The 25,798-nt window shown below is 37.0% G+C and overlaps 1 protein-coding gene and 1 long non-coding RNA gene across 5 annotated transcripts in view; one reads left to right on the top strand and one right to left on the bottom strand.

The window, feature by feature from the left end:
* Nucleotides 1-6,376: 6,376 nt before the first annotated feature.
* LOC121406426 lies at nt 6,377-14,517 on the bottom strand. 2 transcript variants are annotated; one of them, XR_005968799.1, is made up of 3 exons: nt 14,402-14,517; nt 13,225-13,505; nt 6,377-6,410 (listed from the first exon to the last, which is right to left on the bottom strand). It is a non-coding gene; the product is annotated as an uncharacterized LOC121406426 (long non-coding RNA). The 2 variants fall into 2 exon arrangements; XR_005968800.1 differs by having other exon boundaries at nt 14,409-14,517.
* A 3,316-nt stretch (nt 14,518-17,833) lies between these two features.
* Nucleotides 17,834-25,798, top strand: part of LOC121413510 (sushi, von Willebrand factor type A, EGF and pentraxin domain-containing protein 1-like) — a 46,632-nt gene continuing 38,667 nt past the window's right edge. For all 3 annotated transcript variants that reach the window (XM_041606355.1, XM_041606347.1, XM_041606338.1), the window contains exons 1-5: nt 17,834-18,334; nt 19,137-19,499; nt 20,499-20,918; nt 22,433-22,549; nt 25,431-25,559. In XM_041606355.1, the coding sequence (XP_041462289.1) occupies nt 18,079-18,334; nt 19,137-19,499; nt 20,499-20,918; nt 22,433-22,549; nt 25,431-25,559 (1,285 nt within the window). In that variant the 5' untranslated portion in view covers nt 17,834-18,078. The remainder of the gene's footprint in view (nt 18,335-19,136; nt 19,500-20,498; nt 20,919-22,432; nt 22,550-25,430; nt 25,560-25,798) is intronic.

Below are 25,798 nucleotides of genomic sequence, written 5' to 3'. Positions count from 1 at the left end.
CTGAATGCAATAGCTTTGTCTCTCAAAATTGTGTGGAAGAAGTGTTGGATACATACGCAAACCACATCATTTGGTTCTTGTATGATGGTGAATAAATGAAGGGGAGACGTAAACAAAGAAAACAAAACAACAAAAAAGAAGAAAAAAAGAAACCATCAAATGTTTGTTTCCCTTATTGGTTTATTTCTAAATATTAACCAAAAATGCAGTGTCGAAGTTCATGTAAACACAATTGTATTACCGGTATGTAGAGAAAAACGTTGCACTTATTTACAAAACTGTTCTAATACTTCCCATCTGCTCAGGCAACTACTCATTTAAAAATAATAGCCCCCCCAAAAAACAATAATGATGATAAATAAATCTTTGAATAATAATAAAAATGATAATAATAAGATGTGAAATTAAGGTAGGTTGGCAGATATGGGGAGCATTTCATGGAGAGTTTTGTCAGTGATTTTCACTAATTAGCTCTCAGCCAATCAGATGCAAGAATTTTCAGTATCTTGTAACATCTGTTGGTGAAAGTCACTTACAGAAATACAGGGAGGGTTTTACATAAAACCCTCCCTGCGATGGATAGTACAGGGAGGTATGGAGCGAGACCTCAATCAATAGATTTACAACCTTTAAAAAGAAGAGGGGGATAGAGGGAAGGAGGGGGTGGTGATTAGGAAGGGGTCAGATTAAAGGAAATAGGGTGGTTTTGTTCATGGGTGTATAAGGCGATTACAAAGATGATTAACTGATATGGCAAGAGGGGGAGGGGCTGGAAAATCACTGCATTGTCTCTCATACACTTGGCTGCACAAAGTATCATTGAAGTTGTAAGTAAATCACCTACATTAAAAATGTAGTATGTCATGCATGGCAGTGTCCAGTGCCCCGCCCTGCACACTTATAAATAGAACGACTGGTAGTGACGTCATGTATTGTGTGATATTGTCTCGGAGACCTCAGCTCAGACTGGCGGCCATTTTGTGAGGGTTAGGGTTTGCTCCATCAAATCAAGGTCAGTTGCTATGGAAACCTAACTTGGATGGATCTTCTTGGCTGCTGGTCATTTTTTTTTTAATTATTTTTTTGAATAAACCAACCCCTTGGAAAATGAAAAAAAATTCTTGCTTTTCATTTGTATCTGTACCCTTTTAGTTATTGCAATCTCCCTGCCCCTTTTATCATCCGATGCGATACCCACACCCCTTTTATTATCTACTGTCACCCCCCGACCTTTGTTATCTATTGTGATCTCCCGCCCACTAGCATAATTTCTTGCAGCACCTATTGTTCAGGGGGATGATATGGTATTACATCCCCCCTGAATAATAGTTGCAACGCAAGGATTAAGGCTAGTGTCCCCACCCCTTCTGCAAGCAAAACCTGACATTGTTCCTGTAATCAATAGCTTTTCAGATTTCTAATAGGCATTCTAGATCATTATGTAGAAGGTAATCCAAATATAGTGGGGCAGACGTTAATCAATGCACAATTTCCATCATTTTATAGTCGAGTCACTTCGATATAAATTCATTCAGTGACAAATGTGCAGTGTCGGTAAAATGCCTAGACTTTACCGATAATGTTTTAAAAAATATTTGTCTTTTTTTATCATCAGCCCTCATATTTGGATTACCTTTTTTTTGCGCCGTATGAGCAAAATTTTTAAGCACACAGATATTTTCAAGCTAGTGGCAAATTTGCGACTTCATAAATTTGTAAAACGCAAAAATGTATGAAACAATTTCAGCTTATAAAGTACTTTGAAGGTAATGTCATGTTTTGGCTTGCAGCAGGTCAGGATAATCCCCCTCCCCCATTGAGATTTGCACATGAATAAAGAAAACATCCCCCTGAAAAGCGGACATTCTCAAAAATCCTCTTGCCAACAAGTTCAGAAAATTTATCCTTTTCAATGGCATTTTTGCCACCCTTTTCATTGAATTGGTAATTTTTACGTTCTAAAAATACTTTCCATTGATGTGCAAGTCTCAGTGAGTCATCGAACCCCCCCCCATCCTATTTCTATGACTCTGGATAAAATGTTGCAAAATGGATTGATATTGAGGGCCAAACTTTTCCTCCTTTTAAAAAAATACAGATAATGATACCATGGTAACCATTCCTTGTTTTTTTTTAGTGAGATGAAATCTACCAATTTCATTTACTGGTAGTTTCAAGTGTTTCCATGATCCAAAATAGGAATAAGCGATTATTGACCCATTTTGCAACATTCTGAGTATAGTTTCAGTTAAAACTAAGGCGGGATATTGTTTTTTTCATTTTCAAAAAGTGAACTTCATGAAATGCAATTTTGTGGAAATGATTTTGATATTGGTTATTTAATATGAAGATTACTTTCTGACAAAATACGTGCTGTATTCTTGAACTATCAATGCATTTAAAGAGATGCAAATACATGGATCATATATGTAATTTACAAAACCAGAATAGGCATATTACCTTAAATTGGCAGTGCTAACAGATATATATATCTAGTTTGGATAAAGTTTTTAAGTGTTTATGTCACACGAAGTTTTGGATCTGAAGATAATTGGAAGTTCTGTTTTTTTTTCTTTGCTGAAGTAATTGTTTGATCAGGTTTATTCGCATTTGCATTTCCTGAAGTTCACTCTTTTCCCCCACATCCAAGGGTGGGGCGGGAGAGAGAAGGGGATAAGGTGACGGAAGGGAAAAGGAGGAACAGGAAGAAAGGGGGATAGAATGAATGAGAAGGAAGTGGGAGGGAGATAAAAGAAAGGGAGGGAAAGAAAAAGAGATTGTCACATAGAATGGCTTAATAAGATAAAATGACAAACATGATAGATCTATAATTTGTTATTAAAGCTAAGTGTGATTGGGCCAGGGTTATAGACCAACATCAATCGGATGAGAACAGTTTGAGGTGAGGTAAGAAAAAGTGAAAGGTTGCCATGGTTTCTGAAGTTGAAATGCAAAACGAGAAAAGAAATGAGGAAAATACAAGAGAGCGTTCGAGATAACCCGGATGTGAATGCAGGGGGGGGGGGGGGGGTGAAGGATTGTTTTGTTATTGTTGAAAGAATAAAACGATAAAGCTGAATTTGAAATTCATGTCAGATGGAAAAAATGAATAACCGAAAAGAATGCAAGAAACCTGGCGTTCGAGATAATCTGGATGGGGAGTGGGGGGGGATTTGGTGAAGGATTTATTTATTATTGTTGAAAGAATAAAATGATAAAGTTTGATTATGACATTCATGTCAGATAGAATAAAGGATTGACCGTTTAATTATTAAGAAGGTGGTTAAGAGGAAAGATATTTTAGTGAAAAAGGGGGAGATGGAAAAACATAGGCTATGTCGAGAAAGAAATTGGGAATATTAGCAAAGAACGAAAATGTGAACTTATGAATGCAAATTATCAGAGACAATCGGAGAGAAAGAAATAAAGAGAAAAGAGGGATAGAAGTTTAATGCAAGAGATAAAATCAGTAATCACGAAGCTTAGAGAGGAAAAAAGGGAGATAGTGAGAGAGAGAGAGAGCGAGGTGGACCGGGGGGCATAGGCGGCGGGGGGGGGGGGGACGTGTCCCCCCTAAATTTGAGGAGGGGGGGGGGACGGTCCCCCCTAAATTTGTTGTTGATGACTTTTTTTTTGCTTGTCAAAAATTTTTTGGTTGTCCCCTCCTAAAATTTTTGGCTTCCGCCGCCAATGCCGGGGGGGGGGGGGAGTAACCGGTACGAGAATAAATACAAGTAGCCCGAAGGAGGGTGTAACACGATCATTTACTTTATGTTTATAAAATAGTGATATGGATCCCAATCAAATGATTGGCTGAAATATACCATGTGACCAATCATTTATTTTAGCTAACAAGAAATTTTGCTGAGGACCCGTTCTCATGATTTGTTATACAGACAGGTCAAGGTTTTGAGATGAAGACGGTTTATCAAATAAAATGATCCAAACCACTATTTCGTAAAACATCATTTGAACCACAGACAACGTTTGACAATTCACATTCAACAGTGTAGTTATTGTTCTCTGAAGGTTTTTTTTTATAATGATTATGAGCCGTTTTACAATCAGGGTAACTCAACTGTCTCATTTGACAAAAAAAGTTGCTTTGAATTCCTTCAAATTGTGCGGCATATACGGTCAGTCACTTCTTTGTAGGGATTCTATCAAATGATTAAGTTATGTCAATTGCTTAAATTGTCGCAGAGGACCATTTTGCACAGTGGAACTGGTACAATGATAAGCGGAAGTGAGCGAAGTGAACAGTCTAAGAATATTGCATATTACTACACAAGTATTAAAAAGAGATTATCAATTAAGTGACTTTTTACTAAAATAAAAACCGTCTGAAGCGTTTGAGGATTTAGAATGTCAAACGAATCCAATATTTAATTTTGATTGGTGAAAAAATGTATAATGACTGGACATAGAGATGTCCGGGCTCAAAATTGAAAAAAAAATAAGACAGTAAATTTTGCCCTAAAATTCAAGATATGGTCAATTTTGAGAAATTAATGTGTAGTTCAATATTTTTTTTCTTAGCAGTTTGGTCTTAAAGTGCCCAATACGTTTCTTTGTCTGATGCACTGAAGGCCTTTTAATTGATGTTCCCTGATTGTAAAACGACCCATCAAGGAAACAAAAGTCCTCAGCATAGCCGACAGAAGAAGGGGGCATATTTCTCATTTTAGTTGATTCTACTCCCAAATTATTTTTCAAAAAATATGGAAACACTGAAAACATTTAGTTTTGTTCATCTTTACCATTTGATTTCAGTGTGTGTGTGTTTTTTTTTTAATCTTTATGGGCATAAAGCAAAAGCCTGGCGTTTTGTCCCGCCCGGGCATTTGTTCCTATACTGCAAGATTTGGGGCCGTTAAGGGCCTAAGACCACACTCAGAATGGAGTGATGCGTTACATTTTGTTTTAATTTAGATATTTTTTCAACGGAAAAGTGCAAGTCTTCTTTTCCCACATTTTTGGGGGAGGGGGAGTTCTAAACCAACACTCTTTATACGTATTGTAAAATGACCCCCCCCCCTCCTTTCCACCGGCTATGCTTTTTCCTAAAAAAAGTCAACTATTCAAAGCAAATTCCTTTCTTAAGTACCGGAAGAAATATTTAACCCTTTAAACTTTATGTGCTGCAAAACTCTCATGAGATTTTACAAACAAGCAAACAAAACAAAAACTAGGTGAGTAAGCGAAGCATCTGAGCAAAGAAAAAGTGGAATTTAAACCTCAAGCTTGATTTCTGGACAAGTGCATTCATCTTTTGTATTATAAAGAATATTAAGTTCCTGCCTCCATTTTTTCTGCCCACTCAACACTGCCCCCATGAACGCTGCAAAGACTGAACTCCGAATAGGCCTACGAAAAGGCAGTCTTAGAAGAAATAAACAAGAGTGTGAAACAAATTTTGAGAGAATCGTGAAAGCAAGCAAATCGACCGAGCTTTATCATTGTCCTGTTGAAAGCCTCCAAAGGCTATGCTTACTCTTTCAACAACCAGTTATTCAATTCAATTCAATTCATTTTTTTCATCACCATGGACGGCATGCTGTGTTTCTCCTGGAATCCATATGAAGCAATAAATAATCATGATTATGTTTGACATGGAAGAACATGACAGAATTCAGCCTTTTCCTTGAGAAATTCAGGGACCAGTTGCGAATCCACATACAGTTAATGTGTAAATCCAACGATTCCCTACTCAAGGTAGTAGGTGAAGGTTCCGAGTTCTTCACCAATATACGTTATTTTTTTATGTGAATAACGCCATAAAACCCAAACAAACATGTGAAAGAATGACGTTTTCGCATGAGTGGAAAGATGGGCAAAATATGGTGGACCTATTTTATGATGATGTCGGTCAGATTGTAGCATTTTATCGAAAGCATTCCTGTCGTGCATGCAAGCAACGTAAAGCCCCTCTGGCTTGGGCCAGCGGAAGATATATGCAGAAGACCAACTGGATCCTTGATCACCCATCACCATGATGAGACTGCATCGGGTGAACCTTCCAACCATGGGGATCGGCATGGCCGTCGACCAAAGTCCATTATCCACATCCTCCTCGACCCTTCTCATAGTAAAACTGGGTCCTCGCATTCAAATGGCAAATCGAATTGGATAGTCGGCAGTGACATCAGATCTCATTTCACCGGCATATAACCCCCACATGCGGATGCCTTCCAAGCAACATTCTTCTATCCAACTGACCCGCCATCCAAGATCTCCTGAAGAAAACCTGTTCTCTTCCTCGCTGATCAGGTTTCATGGATGGTGACATATATACTCGAGCGTCTGCCTGTTCCACGTCAAGTTTTTGGCCCGTGATGCATGAGGTGGTCACAGATCGTTGACCACCAACAAGTCCTGAAGTCTTGGTTGACGCCAGGTTAATTCTTGCTCTAATGGAAAATGACAGAAAAGAGGGAGAAAGAAAAATGAAAGAGTCTCTCGTATATATCCAACAAAATAAGGAACATAGAGCCCGATTCGTAGAGTTGCAACTATCATGACTACAGTTACTGTATTTGGCAGCTGAGCAGAAAAGTTACTGTAACTTTTCTGCTCAGCTGCCAAATACAATCAATGTTACTATGGTAATAATTACAAATTTAATATTCTTTTATTTTATTTATCTGGTGTGTCTCGAATCAATAAACGAGACAAAGTCATAGGCAGCAATTTTTGTGATATTTTTGGTCCCTCGATGAGAGACAAACATGGGAACGAAAGAATCCTTTCCCACTGGCGCTCGTAGGCAATGCCTGAAATCAAATTAAAATTGATTGATTCAAAGCACTGAATATAAGTATACAATGAACTCATACCTGGTGGGTGTTTCATAAAGCTGTTCGTAAGATACGAGCGACTTTACGCATGACTGGTGATCCTTTCTTGTGCTTTGTACACTGCGTAATTGAGTTATGACCTAAGAACATGTTCCAGTCATGCGTAAAGTCGTTCGTAACTTTACGAACAGCTTTATGAAACACCCACCTGTATATTATTCTATTGTAAAATATCCAAATACGTATTGTAAATTTTTGAGTTCGTAAAAATGAACTGATCAAACTCGATGTAAAATAATAATGATAATAATAATTGGCATTTATTTAGCGCTTTACAATTATCATTACCCAGTCACTGGATTCATAGCATTCCAAGCAGCCTGTTAGGCGCAAACTTGCTAAACCAACCACAATGACGGTTGTTTCCTACCGGTACCCAATTAGCACCTGGGTGAGAGTGGCAAAGTGTGGATTGACGCCTTGCCAAAGGGCGCTATAGGCCATGGTGGAATTCGAACACACGACCCTCTGATTACAAGGCGAGAGTCAGAACCGCTACACCACGGCGCGCCGCGGCGCTTCCACATAAAAATGAGAGTGTTGAAACTATTATAAGACAGGCTCCCCGCAGGACCCTGCCCTGGGTGTAAACAAAAAGCACGAGAGCTTGAACATAACGCCAGATGGTGCAAAAGTAGCAATCAAAGGTGTTGAACTAAATAACACCCAAACTTTAACACTGCAGCTGTAATTGACTGGTCTGTTCATCTATAAATAAGTACATAAAATCAAAAGGAGGAAAATCATCAATTGGCTATATGAATATAATAATGACCCAAATTTAATTACACAATAGTTAATTTCGAGTAAATCAAGAAAATTAGAAACAACTATTGTGAGAAATTTGGCCATTTTTTTTGCATTCGCTTCGGGCACTTCCATGTGGATTTGCAAGATATAAATTAGGCCCTACACACAAGATGTGCTCAAGTTTAAGCAGCAATTTTCCATATTTAATGTCAGCCGAGATACGGACGTGGGTCAAACTCGTACTCATATACTCAGTAATAATAACACCCAGAAGTATGACTGAATAACGCCATAAAACAGATCACAGAGAACAGTAAGGTTGAGCCAATTTGGTTGATCTGGGCCCCGTCTTACAAAGAGTTACGATAGATCCAGTCAACTACATCTGTGGAAAGCCAGCAACGCCAATATTTAAAATACGTGTTTCTTCAAAAGATTTTCTGGAAATGGCGTGTAGTCCTACATTCAAAGTTTTCTTAAAAATTCAGTATGCTTCTCTTTGTTTTCAAAGAACAGTGTGCAAATTTCCTGAAGAAAAAAATGGCATTGATGGACTTGAGGTTGATCGGATCAATCGTTACTCTTTGTAAGACATGGCACTTGGAAGGCTTTCATAACAGAACTTGTCAGACATTTTTTCCGACAAGTTCCGCTTTATCCGACTTTACCATACCCACTTGGCCAATCGAAATCAAGGAAAGTCATCAGATCCGAAAACTTGTAGGACAAATATATTAATTACACGTTCTCCAGTTTTCTTTCATTGAATCCCGTTGTCTAGTATCTCATGTCTCAGTGAATATTCCCATCGGGTCAAGTTGACCAACTAGATCCTTGATCACCCCTTACCTGCATAGGGTGAACTTTTCAACCATAAAGGCCATCGTATCTGCATCGTCGACCGAAGTACACTGCCACACATTATACCTTCTTACGGTGATCCTGCACGTTTAAATATAGGCTCTCTCAAGTTGGAAACAGAACCCGGAAACAGAATTGGCCGGTGAACCGTGACGGACGTCAGACCTATCTCACCGTAATATAACCGCATAAGGATGCCTTCCAAGCAACATTCTCCTATCCAACCGACCCGTCATCTCATCCTGATGAAAACATACTCAAATCCTCGTTGACCAGGTCACACGTTGGTGATGTATAGCCTGGCGCAGGCCTATTCTCTATCCCATTGTTGATCAGCATACATCGATCGTAATCCAGGCCCTGATCTGGGGTAAAAGACTTGGTCGACATTAGGCTATTTTTTGTGCACCTGGAAAAAAAGAAAAAGAAAAATGGGTGGAACTGTCTTCTACAGACATGCCAGCAAAACAGAGCTACAACTCATTACATAAGGAATTACAACTACCGGACTATCGTGGCAACTGCCACGAAACAAATCTAAAAGCAGCCAATCACGTTAAGTATATATATATTTATATATGTTTGGGCCCTCACAATGCTGTACGACTTTCAAAGTAGTTGTTTAACAGTTTAAAAAGTGTTTGAAATATTAAACAAGATAACATTTTCATCATCAATAAATTGCATAGATTTACAATTATCCAGATGGACTGTAGTTAGGGATAATTGCACCCTGAATTTAGATTTAATCCTTAATACAATGGTTTTGAATAACGAGGATTTAAATTTAAATCCTTTGAGAATTAAAAATCAATCTGTAGGATTCAAATCTTAATTCAGAATTCGATTGGTCCGTTACTACACTCCATCTGGATTTCTTTTTAATCCCTGCAATTTAGAGCGTAGCGGTACTTAAAGGTAATATTGTATTAGTCCTAAGCGCTATGATACATAATTATTATTATTTTGTTGATGTCAGCAAATCTAGTCTTGTAATTACTGGCTCACCATTATTAACCTGTAATGAACAATTCCTTTTACCAGTTGCTGTGATAATCTGAACATGAAGTACATGATACAAGGACGGATTTGTGAGAATAGTAAATAGTAAAAAGGAACCCATGTCACAAACTCTGCATGCTTTCACAAGGTTTCCTCCACATGATATTTTTTTTAAGTAACATGATCATTACCAATAATTTGACTACTTTCACGAATGTATTGTATTGTTTTATTTCTATGGAATTTAAATTGTATCTTTTACATAATGACGTTGAGATGTAAAAACGTATTTACTTTGCTGTTATTGTGGAAATAAAAAATTGAAAAATGAGCATGTTCATATCTTGTACCGATAGCTTGTATAGCGCATATAGGAGTATACTCTCTAAATGGAAAAGAGTTGATCTGGTCCCTAATCAGACTCCTTTCATAGTAAGATGAGGAAGTAGTCCCGATGGAATATTTCAATCGTTCAAGAATGCATTTTGACCCTTTTATGTGTAAAAGAGTGTACATTTTAAAAACATTTTCACTCCAAGAAAGGTGAAAATTCACTCTTGAAAGATTGAAACCTCATTCCATCAGGACTGGTCCCTCATCTCACTCTGAGAGGAGTGTGATTAGGATTCAGGTGGGTGTTTCATAAAGCTGTTTGTAAGTTATGCACAACTTACGCACGACTGGAACATGTTCTTGGGTCATTAATCAATGATATAGGGATATCACATAGCACAAAAAAGGATCACAAGTCGTGCGTATAAAGTCGTTCGTATCTTATGAACAGCTTTATGAAACACCCACCAGGGGCCTGTTGCAGAAAGAGTTGCGTTCAAACGCAAATCAAAATATCAAGCGCAAGTCTCGAATACGGGTGCTTCATTGGCTGAAAATCAAGTTGCGCAAGATTTTTCGAGTTGCGATTGATCGCAACTCTTTCTGCAACGGGCCTCAGATTAACTATTTTTCATTTAGAGAGTTTATAAAGATGATTTTCCCCAAACAGATTTTATTATTTTCTCTTGATATGATTAATTAATTAAAATGAAATAAGCTTGCAAAGTTCAAGTTTTCTGTTTGTAACTATGAAGTGAATTTGAAACATCTATTTTTTCAAACATGCATATTATGTTCTACAAAACACTGGATGTATCAATAAAAAGGAAACCAAATTTCAATGCCTCTTCCAGAGAAAAATAGAAAATAAGTGACATCGAAAATAATATGCCCGTAGAAATGAACCCTATTAGCATTACAATTCGTACCCAAGTGATAACGTAATATGACCATGCCTCTGCAAACACCATTCTTATTTAAATTAATGTGCAAATATGAACTTGGTTCACTTTTATGCTCAAAACACTAAAGACAATGAATAAGGGCATAAAAAGATATCTTACCAATCGTTTATGTCTATTTTTGTTTATGTAAGAACATATTGATTACACATTGTTTTATACACCTAACTTTGTTAATTAGCTATACCTTTACCAGGAAAAGGTTATTTAACTATTAATTGGATAAATTTCTCATAAACATTCAAGTTTTGTCTCCTTTATTTAAAAATACACCCTACAAAAATTATCCCACGAATAACGCGAGGTTCAGATACAAGCCGTCTTCAAAGAATCGACTTCTTATTTTAAAAAAATGCCTAATACAGTAATTGATGAAGGAGATAAGAATGAGTTTTACCTAATGTATCGATGCTTCCTGGTTGCTGCTTGGTCCCTAGTGGACTTTCTGTACCTCGCTTTCTGCTAGATCCTATTAATTCTATTAGTAAGTTTGAAGAAAATAAAACATCACTTAAAAAATATAAGTATTAAAAAAACATTCATCTCAAATCACAGCCATGGATGCAAATTTGAAAGGCACAGGTCTATGATGTGTTTTAAAATACGTTTTTTTTTAGACCCTGTGGAGTGGACTACCCTATTATTAAAGGATTTGACATAATAATGATATCAAGATAATGAAAAGACATTGAAGACATTGGTAATATAAACGGTGTTGATATAATCCATCAAAAATCAAATAACATGAAACTACACATTTATATAATTCAGTGTTAGGACTAAACCATTGAGTCAGAAAAATTAAATTTCTTCAAAATTCATTTGGGAGAAAATACTCTTTCGGGCCAAAATTATGTTTATGAAGTGACTTTGATTAAATCGACAATCCTTTCAATGAAATCAATAATAAATCTATGTGCTTTGATAAACAGAACTGCAATAAATCATGAAATTTTATATGTTCTTAAATTTCTTAAATTTTTCTGTGAATCAAAATTCAGCTTTTTGATGAAAAAAAGTTCAAAAGATAATTTTAGTCAATAAACCTCTATTCTATTTACAAATTTATGATAAAATACACAAATCACTAGCACATACATGTACGTAGCTGAAAGCAATCACCAAGTGAATTCTAACAGTTTCTCTATTTCTTTTCTATTGTTAAGATTTGGCAATATATTTTGAAATTAAATGATATCTTACTTTAATTTTCAAAATCATCCGTAATTGTCTTACATTAACAAAGTATATAGCAAGTCTTTTTTCCAAATTCATTTCATGGTAATTTGTAAATTGTATATTGAGAAAAATCAAAATGACAAATAATCAACCAGTACTTTGGTTATCTAAACCGCATGCTTTCGTAATTCCGAAGGTTCGTTAATCCGAAGGTTCGTATTTCCAAAGGTTTGTAATTCCGAAGGTTCGTTAATCCGAAAACAAAATGAGGTTCGGCGTAATTCCGAAGGTTCGTCAGTCCGAAGACAAAGTGAGGTTCGTAATTCCGAAGGCTCGTTAATCCGAAAACGAAATGAGGTTCGTAATTTCGAAGGTTCGTTAGTCTGAAAATGTAATGTCTAACGGCGAACTTTATTTCGTTCTCGGACTAACGAACCTTATTTCGTTTTCGGATTAACGAACCTTCAGAACGACGAACCTTATTTTGTTTTCGGACTAACGAACCTTCAATATCGAACCTTATTTCGTTTTCGGATTATCGAACCTTCGGAATAACGCCTCAAATGTTCGGATTAACGAACCCTTTTACGTTTTCGGATTAACGAATATCGAGGTATAGGCAATTTACGTGTTTCGGAATTACGAAGTGTAACCATCTAAACCTACATCACCATATTTTCATTAATAATCTTCTACTTTTATATACTTCTACGACGCGGCTCAGCAGGATCCATGAGACTTGTTGGTGCTTTTTAAAAAAAATGTGCTGTTTGTGCAAGTAAAAATCTAGTTCGTTGGTTTAGATCTGAATTTTTAAGACAAAAAATGAAAAAAGGTCATGTCTCGGTTTTTGCAATTTTCCATAGAGATTTTAGGTTTTCACATTTTACCAACATAATATCATCCATTGTTCTATTCCCTTATGCAAACAGAGATAACATTCATCATGATTTTTAAACTTTTAAAAAATAAATTTGACAGTTTTTTTTAACGATATCCCTGGATATCATCAAATATAGACAAACTGGAATCACATTTTCATTACACAACAATCGAAAGTAATCATATTCTTCATAATAAATTCTTTTCAAAACATTAATGTGCCTCTCAATAAAGCTATTTTCAATCGTGTGAGACTTTCTTAAAGTTTGTATGAATATAAACACATTTACTTTAAAGTAATCTGAGCAAACACCAATTTATATTGACATAAGCCGTTGGTGTGAGCCATTTCAGAAGGTTCTTTTAATTGCTAGCAGTTAGATAATTATCCCACTTACCTGGTTATCGCCAAAATAATGTCTGAAATCAGTTCCTGCATTTTCCCTCCTTTCCAATCTTGTGGGGAAAAAACCTTCCAGCAGTTTAAATTCAGCAATCCTTGCATCTTTTCTCAGCGTTGTGATACGCCGTTGTTGGTGGTGGTGATGCCGTGGTGTACCCCGTATTCACGGCTTGCATTCCTTTATAAACCTGTACATTCACTATCGCCTGCCCGTCAGCTATTCAATTTTCCCGCCACTGTGCACTCGTTTATTCGCCCCGGTGCATTACCATGGATCTATTATTATGGATAGACATTCGGCGTTTTGTTAACGGATTACTTTCGTCGATATGCCCTATTTACATCGGGGAAAGACTTCCATATGTCCCCTCCACTAATTTTAAAAAATACTTCCCCAAAACCCCCTTCTGTCTTTCTCTTTTTTCTTCTTTTTTTTCTTCTTACTTCCGGTGGGAACTTGGATTCGAACCTCTCGCTGCAGAACGAAGCATCTCCAGTCTGTCACTGAGCTTGCAGGAATTGTTGAAAGCCATGGGTTTCATAACAATTATCAACCGATATTACGACTAGTCTACTCTCCAAGAGTATTGAGTATTTATTTTTCTGACTAAATAAACCGATGCCATTGGGAATTACACACACTCGAATTTTTGACGGAATAAAGCCATATTTTGGTATGTATCCGACTTTTCCTTCTTAAATCTCTTAGATATATGTTAGATAATTCTTGATAAACCTTCTCCATATTTTTTTTCAATTTTAGTGGAGGGGACATATGGAAGTCTTGCCAACATGGGTTTTGGTGGCATGTTTATTTAATTTAATTAATTCAGATCCGAAAGACAGTACATCACTTAAAATAAAGGGGGAATTTATCATACCGGTAATTCACAAACTAGATGAGGTCAGGTCAACATTCCCTATGTGACAATTTTAAAAAGGCATAAGACCCCCCGGGGGGGGGGCACTTCCATTCACAAGTGGATACCATGCGCGACCATGAGGTCTCGAAAAGCACCCAAAAACGTTAAACGCGTTTCTTCGTGAGCGGGACTTGAACCCCTCACGTTGAGATCTACGATCTTATCCGAAACATGCGCTCTAACCGACTGAGCTACTCCATAGCAATATCAGCTCAAATTATAAATTAAAAGGCTGCACGGAATCCTCACCACTTACTCTTTTCTCGTGAGACAAAACGATTAATGTTGTGTAGTTGATTGCTTAAAAACTCTAACAGAAAATGCGGACTTGCAGAAGTCGTTTGACTCCGTAACCTTTAGATATGGCGCCCGACAAACCAAGCTTAATTTGAATTACAAAGGAACATGACGGTATCGCCAATATAGAATTGTAAAAGCAACCTCCGTTTTTATTCAATACTTTCAATAAAAAAGGTAATATTTTATTTCCAAACAAGCTTTTACTCACCGAAACAATATTAGAGGGGGTAAAAGTGATAAATATTAGTAGAATCAAATACATAAAGGCGAGCTGATACATGATTTATCAACCCGATAGAATAGGGAAAAAATCTAAACAGTTGTTAAATGGCCTTAACAGAAAATCAAATCAGGCTTTATAAAAAAGAAAATCACAGCGTCCTTCTCCCCATTTCTAAATCTTCACCATTTGGAAAAATTAAAGGGCCGGTAACATTAACAAATCGGATTCTTTTTAGAATAAAAGTTGATATAGTATGAAAATTCATAATTCCTCTCTAGGAATTCAAGAATATGAAGCTCCCGCGGTCTGTGCTAGAAATGAAAAACTCCCATGAAGAACTTTGCATCTGCCCCCGACTCCACCCCCTCCACGAGGAGAAGTTCTGAGTAATAGAAAACTATACCGGTATTTGGGGAGAGACAATTCTTCTTTTCTTGCTCGTTAGATTTCATGGGACGGATACGAATGAGGAATTGGTGAAATATGATATTATTTTGTAAATACTTTGTCAAAATAAAAAAATACACCTTGATATTAAAAATCTCAATTTTGCTCGATTTATGCTTATATGAAATTTTTGTCCGCTACTCCACGTTGGAGCCCCTCAATATACACCACTGATAAGTCTATATTAACGAAGTGATTCTTCAAGAAAAGAATACTTTTTGTCATATTCTTGCTCTATTTCCCCTTTGTCCTTCGATAGTCATAACGGATATGAAACTGGAAAACACACCTAAAAGTGTTGATCCCTTGCCTTGATCCATATATTATTTATAATTATGATTTCATGATTCGACAAGTTCGGGGTGGGTGGGGAGGGGTATCTGAGAAAAAATAATATCAAGCTCATTTAACCTTGTTCCCATGACCTATGAATGGAGGTAAATATAGTGTTCATGTTCTTAGAAAGAATATCAAGCCTATTAAATTTGTAAATTTGTTCTATTCATTGATTCTGTTACGATACTGCAACAAATAACAATGAAAATTTTAGTTTTAACTTTAATTCCCTTGTCTTTTGTTACAGGAAATAGATCATATACTTAAACAAAATAAAACCAAACAATGGTCTTACATCAATCTCTTGAAGTGTCCGATGTACAATCCAAAGTTATAATCCTAATAAAAATCCAAGTCGGTTCTTCTTCTTCTTCAGGTTACACCTGCCTCCTTCAGGGTTGAAGATTCTTGCAGATGGTTGGTTGGCGAAGATTCCCTAAATTAAAGTTCACAATAATGGCGATGATGAAATTGAAGTTGAAGCACGATGAATAAAAAGAGTCACTATAACGAGTGGAAATGTCCGTGAAGACGATGTTGATGATTCTTAACGGTCAATTTCAGCAATCCTTGGGTTGAAAAGCGTTCATTAAAACAGGTTGATGATCTCGATGAGAACTGAGAATTCCTCTTTCAAAGTAACTGCAAACAGTTCATTGATGGCGTGCAAATAATCATAAAGAGGATAAATGTTATATACCAGTTTGAAATCAACTCTGTTCTGACATAAAATCTAGTGTGAAACTCTGAGTTCTGATCTGATATGATGATCTTCTTGAAAGAAACTGACAGCTTATATACACATTATTCACTATTCTGGAAGCCTCTAGTATTGTCTACAAAAAAGGACATTCTGCTAATTCCTAGAGCAGTCTAATTTTAGAACATTCTTGAATGACCTCAGTGAAATTAACAATGTACTGTAAACAACATAGCTATCCAATTGTTCATTTCCACTACCCTATGAGTCTATTGTAAAGTAGTCTCTTTTCAGATATAACAAAATTCCTCAGCCTATTGTGTATCATTGCAAATTCCAGAAATAATAGAAATTACTCTCATCTCATTATATATATCCTTAAAGAGAAAATAACTAAATAAATGAATGTAATTGCTCTTATAATTCTACATATATATAACAATTGATGGATGGAATGATGTATTGATTGATTGACTATTTGATAGAGAATTTATCTGATTTCAAATAACGGAATTACAAAAGTAACGAAAAATATAATACAACAAAATGAAATGAAATGGGAACCTCCTGGAAAGCAAATCTTGTGAATGATGGCCCCCTTCAATAAATAGATACATGGACATTAAATGTTAAATATTAATAATAAAATGAAAATGCCCATAATATGCAATCATATCTTGGTTTATTCAAAATCAAATATAAATGTCTTAAATTCTATTGTCAAAGGAAATGATGACACTTTTTAACTCAATACGAGTGCAATCATTGTCACTGAACTGAATTAATATTTTATTTTGTAGCTTTGGAGAAATTAAACCCAAGTCAATGTACCCAATTATAAGTTAACACATACAGAAAACCACAATGAATCAATTTTTGAAGATTTTTCACAGATAGGGAAAATGTGTTGAACCTATATAAGTGTATTTGAACTGATTGATACTTTATGAATATACACCCTTTAGCAAGATTTATATTCTTAAAGTAAACCTACCTCCAAATAATGTTTGTAGGGAAAGTCTTTAATCTTGATTTCTACCATTCATGATATTATCTTTTTTTATACAATATTGGAGCGTTGTGGCCCAGAATGTGGTCTCCGGACCTTGAAAGAGATGGTCGTAGGTCCGAATCCCAGCCCAGGCTTATTTTCAGCAAGAGAAATTGATCCAAATTGTGCAGCATTCAACCCAGGTGAGGTAAATGGGTACCTTGCCTGAATATTTATTCCTTGAAACAAGATGTGCATTACATCTATTCTGCTTAAGCCACGGTAAATGTATTGCATTATAGGGTTTTGATAAAATGAGTGTTATGAACTAAAGAAGCAGGTATAATTATCGTTATTATAATACACACAATGTATGATAATCTTTAAAGTAAGAAGACATCCGACATTGTTCTTGAAAGTCTGTATATCTGGATTGCTATATCACTTTTAATAATGATATTTTGGAAGTCATTGAGGGGGGGGGGGTCACGTATTGTGAGTTTGAGTTGATAACTTCCGGTTCAAGTTCCGCAAAGGAAGGTGAAACCTTTTATTTTTCCTCTCTGTTTAAAAGGTATCTAAGAGGAAGTGGCCCTTGCACTGGATGACCTGAAGCCAAACAGTCGTCGAATAACAATTCGATGAATTTAAATACAACTGATTCTACTTATAACCCTCAGATCTTCCTGTGTCACTTAACTATGCAGTCGACCAGACAGTAATCATAATATATAGAGAGGTATTTCCTTAATTCGTTCTGACTTCTGCAGAATTTTACTATTAATACCATAGAGCGATTAAATACCGCGTTGTCTCCAGCAACGAGAATCTACATTTCTATGAGAAAAAAACAGATACAAGTATAGTTGGTTATCTGGAGACGTTTACAATCACTCACGTCCTAGGGCAATCGATTCATCATTCCGGCAATGCAGCTATTGATATCGTTTGTTGTTCCCTGTCTGATCGCCTTGTTGAGTTTTCCCGCCAATTCTGCAGCGGACTCCGGATGGCAGTCACATCGGTGCGGAGCCCCGAGCCCTCTCAAACATGGTACCTTGTCAATCATTGGAGAGGGATTGTACGCTTCCTTCGCATGTAACCAAGGATTTTCACTGTATGGGTCAAGAAAGATTCGTTGCCTTGGAAACGGGCAATGGTCGGCCGAAAGTCCAATATGCGTAGGTAAGATTCAGACATTAGGATGCTTAGAAAATAAGGGGAAGTGAGAAAAATCTTCATATGTTGATAATTTTTTTTTACTAAATTATGCTTACCCAGAGTAGACTTTTCAGTATTAAATTGCTCTACTAGCTATGGCTATGTTATGTTTTATGCATGTATAAAACGCATCATTCCGATCTTAATGCTGGGCACCATGCCAGAAGGCACAAGACTCCATTTTAAAAGTCGTTGGTGCAACCTCATGATATAACTCGGCCGGGGATCGAACCCTAGACCTCCTCTTCATGAGGAGGTCCTCTAACGCTGAAGCACCATGACTGGTTAGTATTAATGTTCATAAAGTTTTCATAAAGTAAAAATTTTCAGGAATCCTGTATTATTGAGCTTAATTGACAAATTGTTTGATAAACCGTCTTTCATTATATAACATTAATTATACGATCATTGAATCACCTGAAGTTTATTATTTAAAACCATCATCAAATTAGCAAAATGGCTACCGCTATTAATACCTTTCGTTGTTGCCTGTCTAATCGCTGTGTTGATTTTTCCCGTCAATTTTGCATGTCAATCTTATAATAAGAAAACAAAGATTCTTTTATCATTAATAACAGAAAAAGAGTTATTGTTAACAGATTCACAGTCACAGTAAAATGTTCTTTCCTTTGATTCACATTTGCATCCCTCATTTCGTCATGATTTAATACTAGCCGCTTCCGCTTATAAGTTAAGAAGATCAAAGAATATAAGACATGTTATAACCACAATCGGACAATGCTGCTCTTGCGTTGATTTTTTTCAGCGACTGGATGTAGTCCACTACCGAAGTTCCCAAAAGGACGGACCTCGACCCGAATGGACGGAGCCGTAGTAGTCTACAAATGCCCCAAGAGGACATGGATCCGAGGCTCCAAGACCATCTTCTGCAACGGTGAACGCTGGAACGACACGGTGCCAACTTGCAAGGGTAGCCCCCGACCCGACCCGGATTTCTTGCCCATTTCCAACTGCCCGTTGCCACCGCAGGTCCACAGCGGCGTGGCCGTGAAGGGTTTCGAATACGTGACCTACACGTGTATCAACCGGACGGTACCCACGCTGGGTTCAGGGGTACTGCGGTGTTTGTCGAATGGCGAATGGGATCGACAACCAGTGGTGTGCGCAAGTAGGTCAATGGAATCAAGGTACTGTTAGATAAATCGTTTTCCTGATTTCGAAACGGAAAAAAGCAAAAACGAAATATAGAGTAGAAATTGATGTTTTTGAGATTTAAAACAAAAAACCGGTAATGTTTTCAATATTTATTAATTTCCAAATTAGAAAAACGAATTTTCTAACAGAACCTTGATTCAATGGGCCCGTTTCTCAACGACCTATGATAGCTATCATGGTAACCGGGCTCAGCAGCCTACCAAAGTCAAGGTTTCCTTGGTACTTGTCATATGACAAATTTACCATAGTTGTAACTCTTTACGAAAAGTGCCCATGGGTTATTTATCAAATCATTCCGACATCCTTCGCGTGAATGCTATTCTTTGGATGTATCACTTTGTTGTCTTTCATTATACATGTTGCAAGGATTACTCATGACAATGTCTGAGACGACTATAGACTGGTGAATCATATTTAAAAAGTGAAAATGGGAAAGAGAAGGTGAAGAAGAAAATGATAATACTAATGAGACAAATATTATGAATAAAAAAGTAGTAGTAGTAGCACTAGAAGGAGAAGAAGAAGAAGACGAAAAAGAAGAAGAAGAGGAGGAGGAATAAGAAAAAAAAAACAGAGAAGGTGAATAACAACAATGATAATGATGTTGATGATGTTCCTGCTGCTGATTTTCATCATTTTTACGACGACGACGACGACGACGATGATGGTGATGATGGTGATGATGTTGATGATGATGATTATGATGATGTTGTTGATGATGATGTTGATGATGATGATGACGATGATGTTGATGGCGATGTTGATGATGATAATGACGATTATGATGATGATGTTGATGATGATGATAATGATTTTGATGATGATAATGATGATTATGATGATGATGATGATGATGATGTTGATGATGATGATGAAGATGATAAGTGACGATTCTGACGACCTTGTCAAGTAGGTCTGATACACAATAACCATACCAAGTATTAAAATACAGAACCAGGGTGTCCTCGTCTAACCGAGCCTCCGAATGGACTGGTCATCGAGAAGTTTGGCCTCTCTGTGCTGGAGTTCCGCTGCTTCCTCAACTTCCACCTTCTTGGCCCCTCAATCCTGTTCTGTGACGGCCAGAGATGGAACGGAACCGCGCCTTCCTGCGTCCAGGAGCTCCCACCCGACCCCTCCCCCCGTCCTGGAGCTGGACTCCTTCCGGAATTCACGGTCGAGGACGGTACCAGCTGTGGCCAGTCTAGAGCCATTCGGCATGGTCAACCAAGTTATTCTACCGAGTTGGATGACAGAGGAAATACTTACTGGGCCGTAGAGTACATATGTGATCCTGGATACCGGGTGCTGATGAATGACAGGCTGTTCTGTTCTGCAGGAGTCTGGATTGGTGAACTACCTCAGTGTGTTGGTAGGTATGTTCCTAATGCTCCAAGGACAGTAATAACCCATATCTTTACTTTCCCTTCATTTCATGTTAAAATAGTGGATATAAAACTGGCTTTGAACATTCTCTACCTAACCGTACAAAGACGACAACTATAACAAGAACAGTGACATGCAGCAGCAAAAATGACCAACATAAAACAACCAAAACAACAACAAAAACTACTACCACTACTACTACTACTACTACTACTACTACTACTACTACTACTACTATTACCCCTAATACCACTACTACTACTACTACTACTACTTCTCCTACAATTCTACTTCTATTATTGCTGCTACTATTTCTACTTCTACTTCTATTATTGCTGCTACTATTTCTACTACTACTACTACTACTACTACTACTACTACTACTACTACTACTTCTCCTTCTTCTACTTCTATTATTGCTGCTACTATTTCTACTACTACTACTACTTCTACTACTACTACTACTACTACTACTACTATTACTACTACTACTACTACTACTACTACTACTACTACTACTACTACTACTACTATTTCTACTACTACTTTAACTACCAGTACTACTACTACTACTACTACTACTACTACTACTACTAGTTCTTCTACTTCTACTTCTATTACTGCTGCTACTATTTCTACTACTACTACTACTACTACTACTACTAGTTCTTCTACTTCTACTTCTATTACTGCTGCTACTATTTCTACTACTACTACTACTACTACTACTACTACTACTACTACTACTACTACTACTACCAGTACTACTACTACTAGTACTACTACTACTACTACTATTTCTACTACTACTTTAACTACTACTACTTCTACTACTCCTGTTTATACTGCTGCTAGTATTACTATTCATTTTCGTCTACTACTTCTACTACTACTACAACTACACTGTAAAAAAAATTAAGTGCTAGTCTAGCACTACAGTGTTTGTTTAGTGACTGCACTACGAGTGCTGATTTTATAGTTCAAATTTAAACTAGAAAATCAGCACTCGTAGTGCAGTCACTATACAAGCACTGTAAGTGATAAATTAGTACTTCATTTCTTTTTACAGTGTACTATTACTACTACTACTTCTACTACTACTATACACTAAGAAATTCGGGTTAAATTTTACACCCCTAGGGGTACACAGGCTTGTCCCTACACGAGTATCCCTAGGGGTGCACACGTACACCCCGAATAGGGGTGTACACTTCTACCCCTTAGGGTGCATAATGTCACCCACCTAAAATAACAAAAAGATTGTCAAGACTTCCGGCCCATTCAATTTCTCATCGATTTTTTTTAGTTACTTTAGTTGGGACTCGAACTCATCTCATTTTATCTGTAGTCAAGACTCTTCCCGTTATGCCACCGAGAATCCCTAAAACGGATAAATATGCAAGTTAATCATTTATCCCCTGCCCCTTTCAAATGATTTAAATAAGAGATACATGACGAAACATTTTTTCGAGACTAATGTAAACGATCCTATCCTTTCAGCGTTCTGTGGCATTAATAACGGGGGCTGTTCACACTACTGTCTTAGTATCAATGGAAGAGCCACATGTACCTGTAGACCGGGATACAGACTTCACATAAATGGAAGGAGCTGTAATGGTGAGTGTAAACAGGGCCCCGGTTAACAACTAATTTCGATAAAGTCAACTTAAACTCAAAGCGATTGATCTAAAATATAGATGGAGATTTCAGATGTTATTCTTTTCGTTCCCAACAAAATACAATCGAAGTAGCAAGACGTCACACAGTTCTGTGTTAGTCGTTGTAATACAATACAAATTAAAAGATATATGAAAAAAGGTACAGTGGCTTTTGCTAGTATGTGAATGAAAAAGAACGAAGGGGCTTCCATCCTTGGCAACTGTAACATGGTTTGCTATTCTATGAGCAATTTGCAAAATTATTACAATACAGAGTCGCGATTGACAGTCTTATAAACCACTACACGAAATATCTATAACTTGACTACAAGAATTTAGATAAAAAATAATTTCAGATTCATTTAAGTCTACCTCAGCGCTTTGTAAGACGGATCCCAGGTACAGTATAATGTAGATAAAATACAATAACCAGCGCTTTTGATTAGTGAAGGAAAAGGGAGAAAGGGAGGAAGTAAAAGTAAAAAATAAGAGTATTTAAAAAGACAGTCATGAAATTTATCCTAGTTATTCAATAGACGAAATGGCGCCCCGCTTAGCACATCTTGTCCACAAACTTTAGAAGTATACTGACGTCGCCTCTGTCATTAACGGACGTCCTCCATTCATTTTTGTCTCACCTGCGAAGCAAAGTGAGACTATAGGCGCCGCTTTTCCGACGGCGACGGCGACGGCGACGGCGGCGGCGGCGGCGGCGGCGGCGGCGTCAACATCAAATCTTAACCTGAGGTTAAGTTTTTGAAATGACATCATAACTTAGAAAGTATTTGGACCTAGTTAATAAAACTTGGCCATAAGGTTAATCAAGTATTACTGAACATCCTATTAGAGTTTCATGTCACATGACCAAGGTCAAGGTCATTTAGGGTCAATGAACTTAGACCATGTTGGAGGAATCAACATCGAAATCTTAACCTGAGGTTAAGTTTTTGAAATGTCATCATAACTTAGAAAATATATGGACCTAGTTCATGAAACTTGGACATAAGGTTAATCAAGTATCAATGAACATCCTGCATGAGTTTCACGTCACATGACCAAGGTCAAAGGTCATTTAGGGTCAATGAACTTTGGACGAATTGGGGATATCTGTTGAATTCCCATCATAACTTTGAAAGTTTATGGATCTGATTCATGAAACTTGGACATAATAGTAATCAAGCATCACTGAACATTTTGTGCAAGTTTCAGGTCACATGATCAAGGTCAAAGGTCATTTAGGGTCAATGAACTTTGGCCGAATTGGGGATATCTGTTGAATTCCCATCATAACTTTGAAAGTTTATGGATCTGATTCATGAAACTTGGACATAATAGTAATCAAGCATCACTGAACATTTTGTGCAAGTTTCAGGTCTCATGATTAAGGTCAAAGGTCATTTAGGGTCAATGAACTTTGGCCGAATCGGGGGTATCTATTGAATTACCATCATAACTTTGAAAGTTTATTGGTCTAGTTCGTTAAACTTGGACATTAGAGTAACCAAGTATCACTGAACATCCTGTGCGTGTTTCAGGTCACATGTCCAAGGTCAATGAACTTTAGCCGGATTGGGTGTATCTGTTGAATTACCATCATAACTTTGAAAGTTTATGGATCTGATTCATGAAACTTGTACATAAGAGTAATCAAGTATCACTGAACATCCTGTTCCAGTTTCAGGTCACATGATCAAGGTCAAAGGTCATGTAAGGTCAATGAACTTTGGCCATGTTGGGGTTTTTTGTTGAATAACCATCATATCTCTGTAAGTTTATTGGTCTAGTTCATAAAAAGAGGACATAAGAGTAACCATGTATCACTGAACATCTTGTGCGAGTTAGAGTAGTATGCTAAGTCAGCACTGCTGCTATATTGAACCGCGTGATGCAGGTGAGACGGCCAGAGGCATTCCACTTTTTGAATTGTTTTTATCCAGTGCAAAAAGCTATTGTCGGACACAGTAATCGATTGACATGGCTTAAAGATTAGTGAGAATAGACTATTTCATTTATACTTAAAGATACTAGCCAGCATTCTGAACCCAGGTTTACATTAAACCCTGTTTTAAAGTTGTGGTTTAACTATGGAGAACCATTAAAGGCACAAAATCCATAACAGTACACATCCAATTGATTAACTTATTTGACACTCAAATTGTTTATAATTGTCTGGGAATAATAGCTGAAGTATTTTGGAAAGTATTTTTCATTATTTTGAAAGCAACAGGAAAAAAAATACTAGTAGAAAACACAAGAAATATACAATATAAACAAAATTTTGGAATATTAGGCTCCTCATAATTTTAGCACAGAGTTAGACCGGGGTCTAACTTAAACCTGACATCAGAATACGGGCCAGTGACCCATATTCTAAACTCGTGTATAATGTAAACTATTTTCTAAAGTTGTGGTTCGATCTTTCAACTCATTTGAAACTCACATTATTCGTACATTTCATGAAATAGAAAACTTAAACGAGTCATTTATATACGATGAAAAAAAATATTTAACGTATGAAATATACAATGTAAACAAAATAAGGACATTTCCGGCTTTCAATCATTATAACACAGCGTTAGACCCACAATGTCTGGGCTTATCTGGGGCCCGTTGCATAAAACTTTTTACCTGAGAAAACTCAGGTTGTTTTTACCGTAGTTTTCGCTCTGTGTTAAAGTCAATGGCAGATATCAGACTAACCTTAGTTTTAATTTTCTACCAGAGTTTTCTCAAGTAAAAAGTTTTATGCAACAGGCCCCTGGACTTCAGAATGCGAGCCATTTTAATTATCGACCGATATGATTACCAAAGCTGTTCTTGTTTTCGCCGCCATTTCTTAGATGTGAATGAGTGCGCTCCGAACAGTGGAAGGGGACCGTGTGCGGAGTTCTGCAATAACTTAGCTGGTGGATTCGCATGCAGGTGCCAACGGGGATATCGGCTCAATGAAGATGGACATTCTTGCTCATGTATGTGACATTTCTATCAAATGATAAAATCGATCGCACTGATATTATCATGTCACAGTCCCACATCGTTGTGGCTGTGACAGAGGGCATACAAAGTCTTATACCCATGAAAATTCCTCGTAGTTATTCCTATCAGCCTTACTATAGTAATTACAATCGCCATCATGTAATAATACAGATATACGAATCTCCATCTTACAAAAACGTAAACATTAATTTCGTCACCCTTTAATTATAAT

The sequence above is a fragment of the Lytechinus variegatus genome, chromosome 1 (genome assembly GCF_018143015.1).
Source record: "Lytechinus variegatus isolate NC3 chromosome 1, Lvar_3.0, whole genome shotgun sequence".
Classification (NCBI taxonomy): domain Eukaryota; kingdom Metazoa; phylum Echinodermata; class Echinoidea; order Temnopleuroida; family Toxopneustidae; genus Lytechinus; species Lytechinus variegatus.
This window is presented reverse-complemented; position numbering and strand designations above follow the sequence as displayed.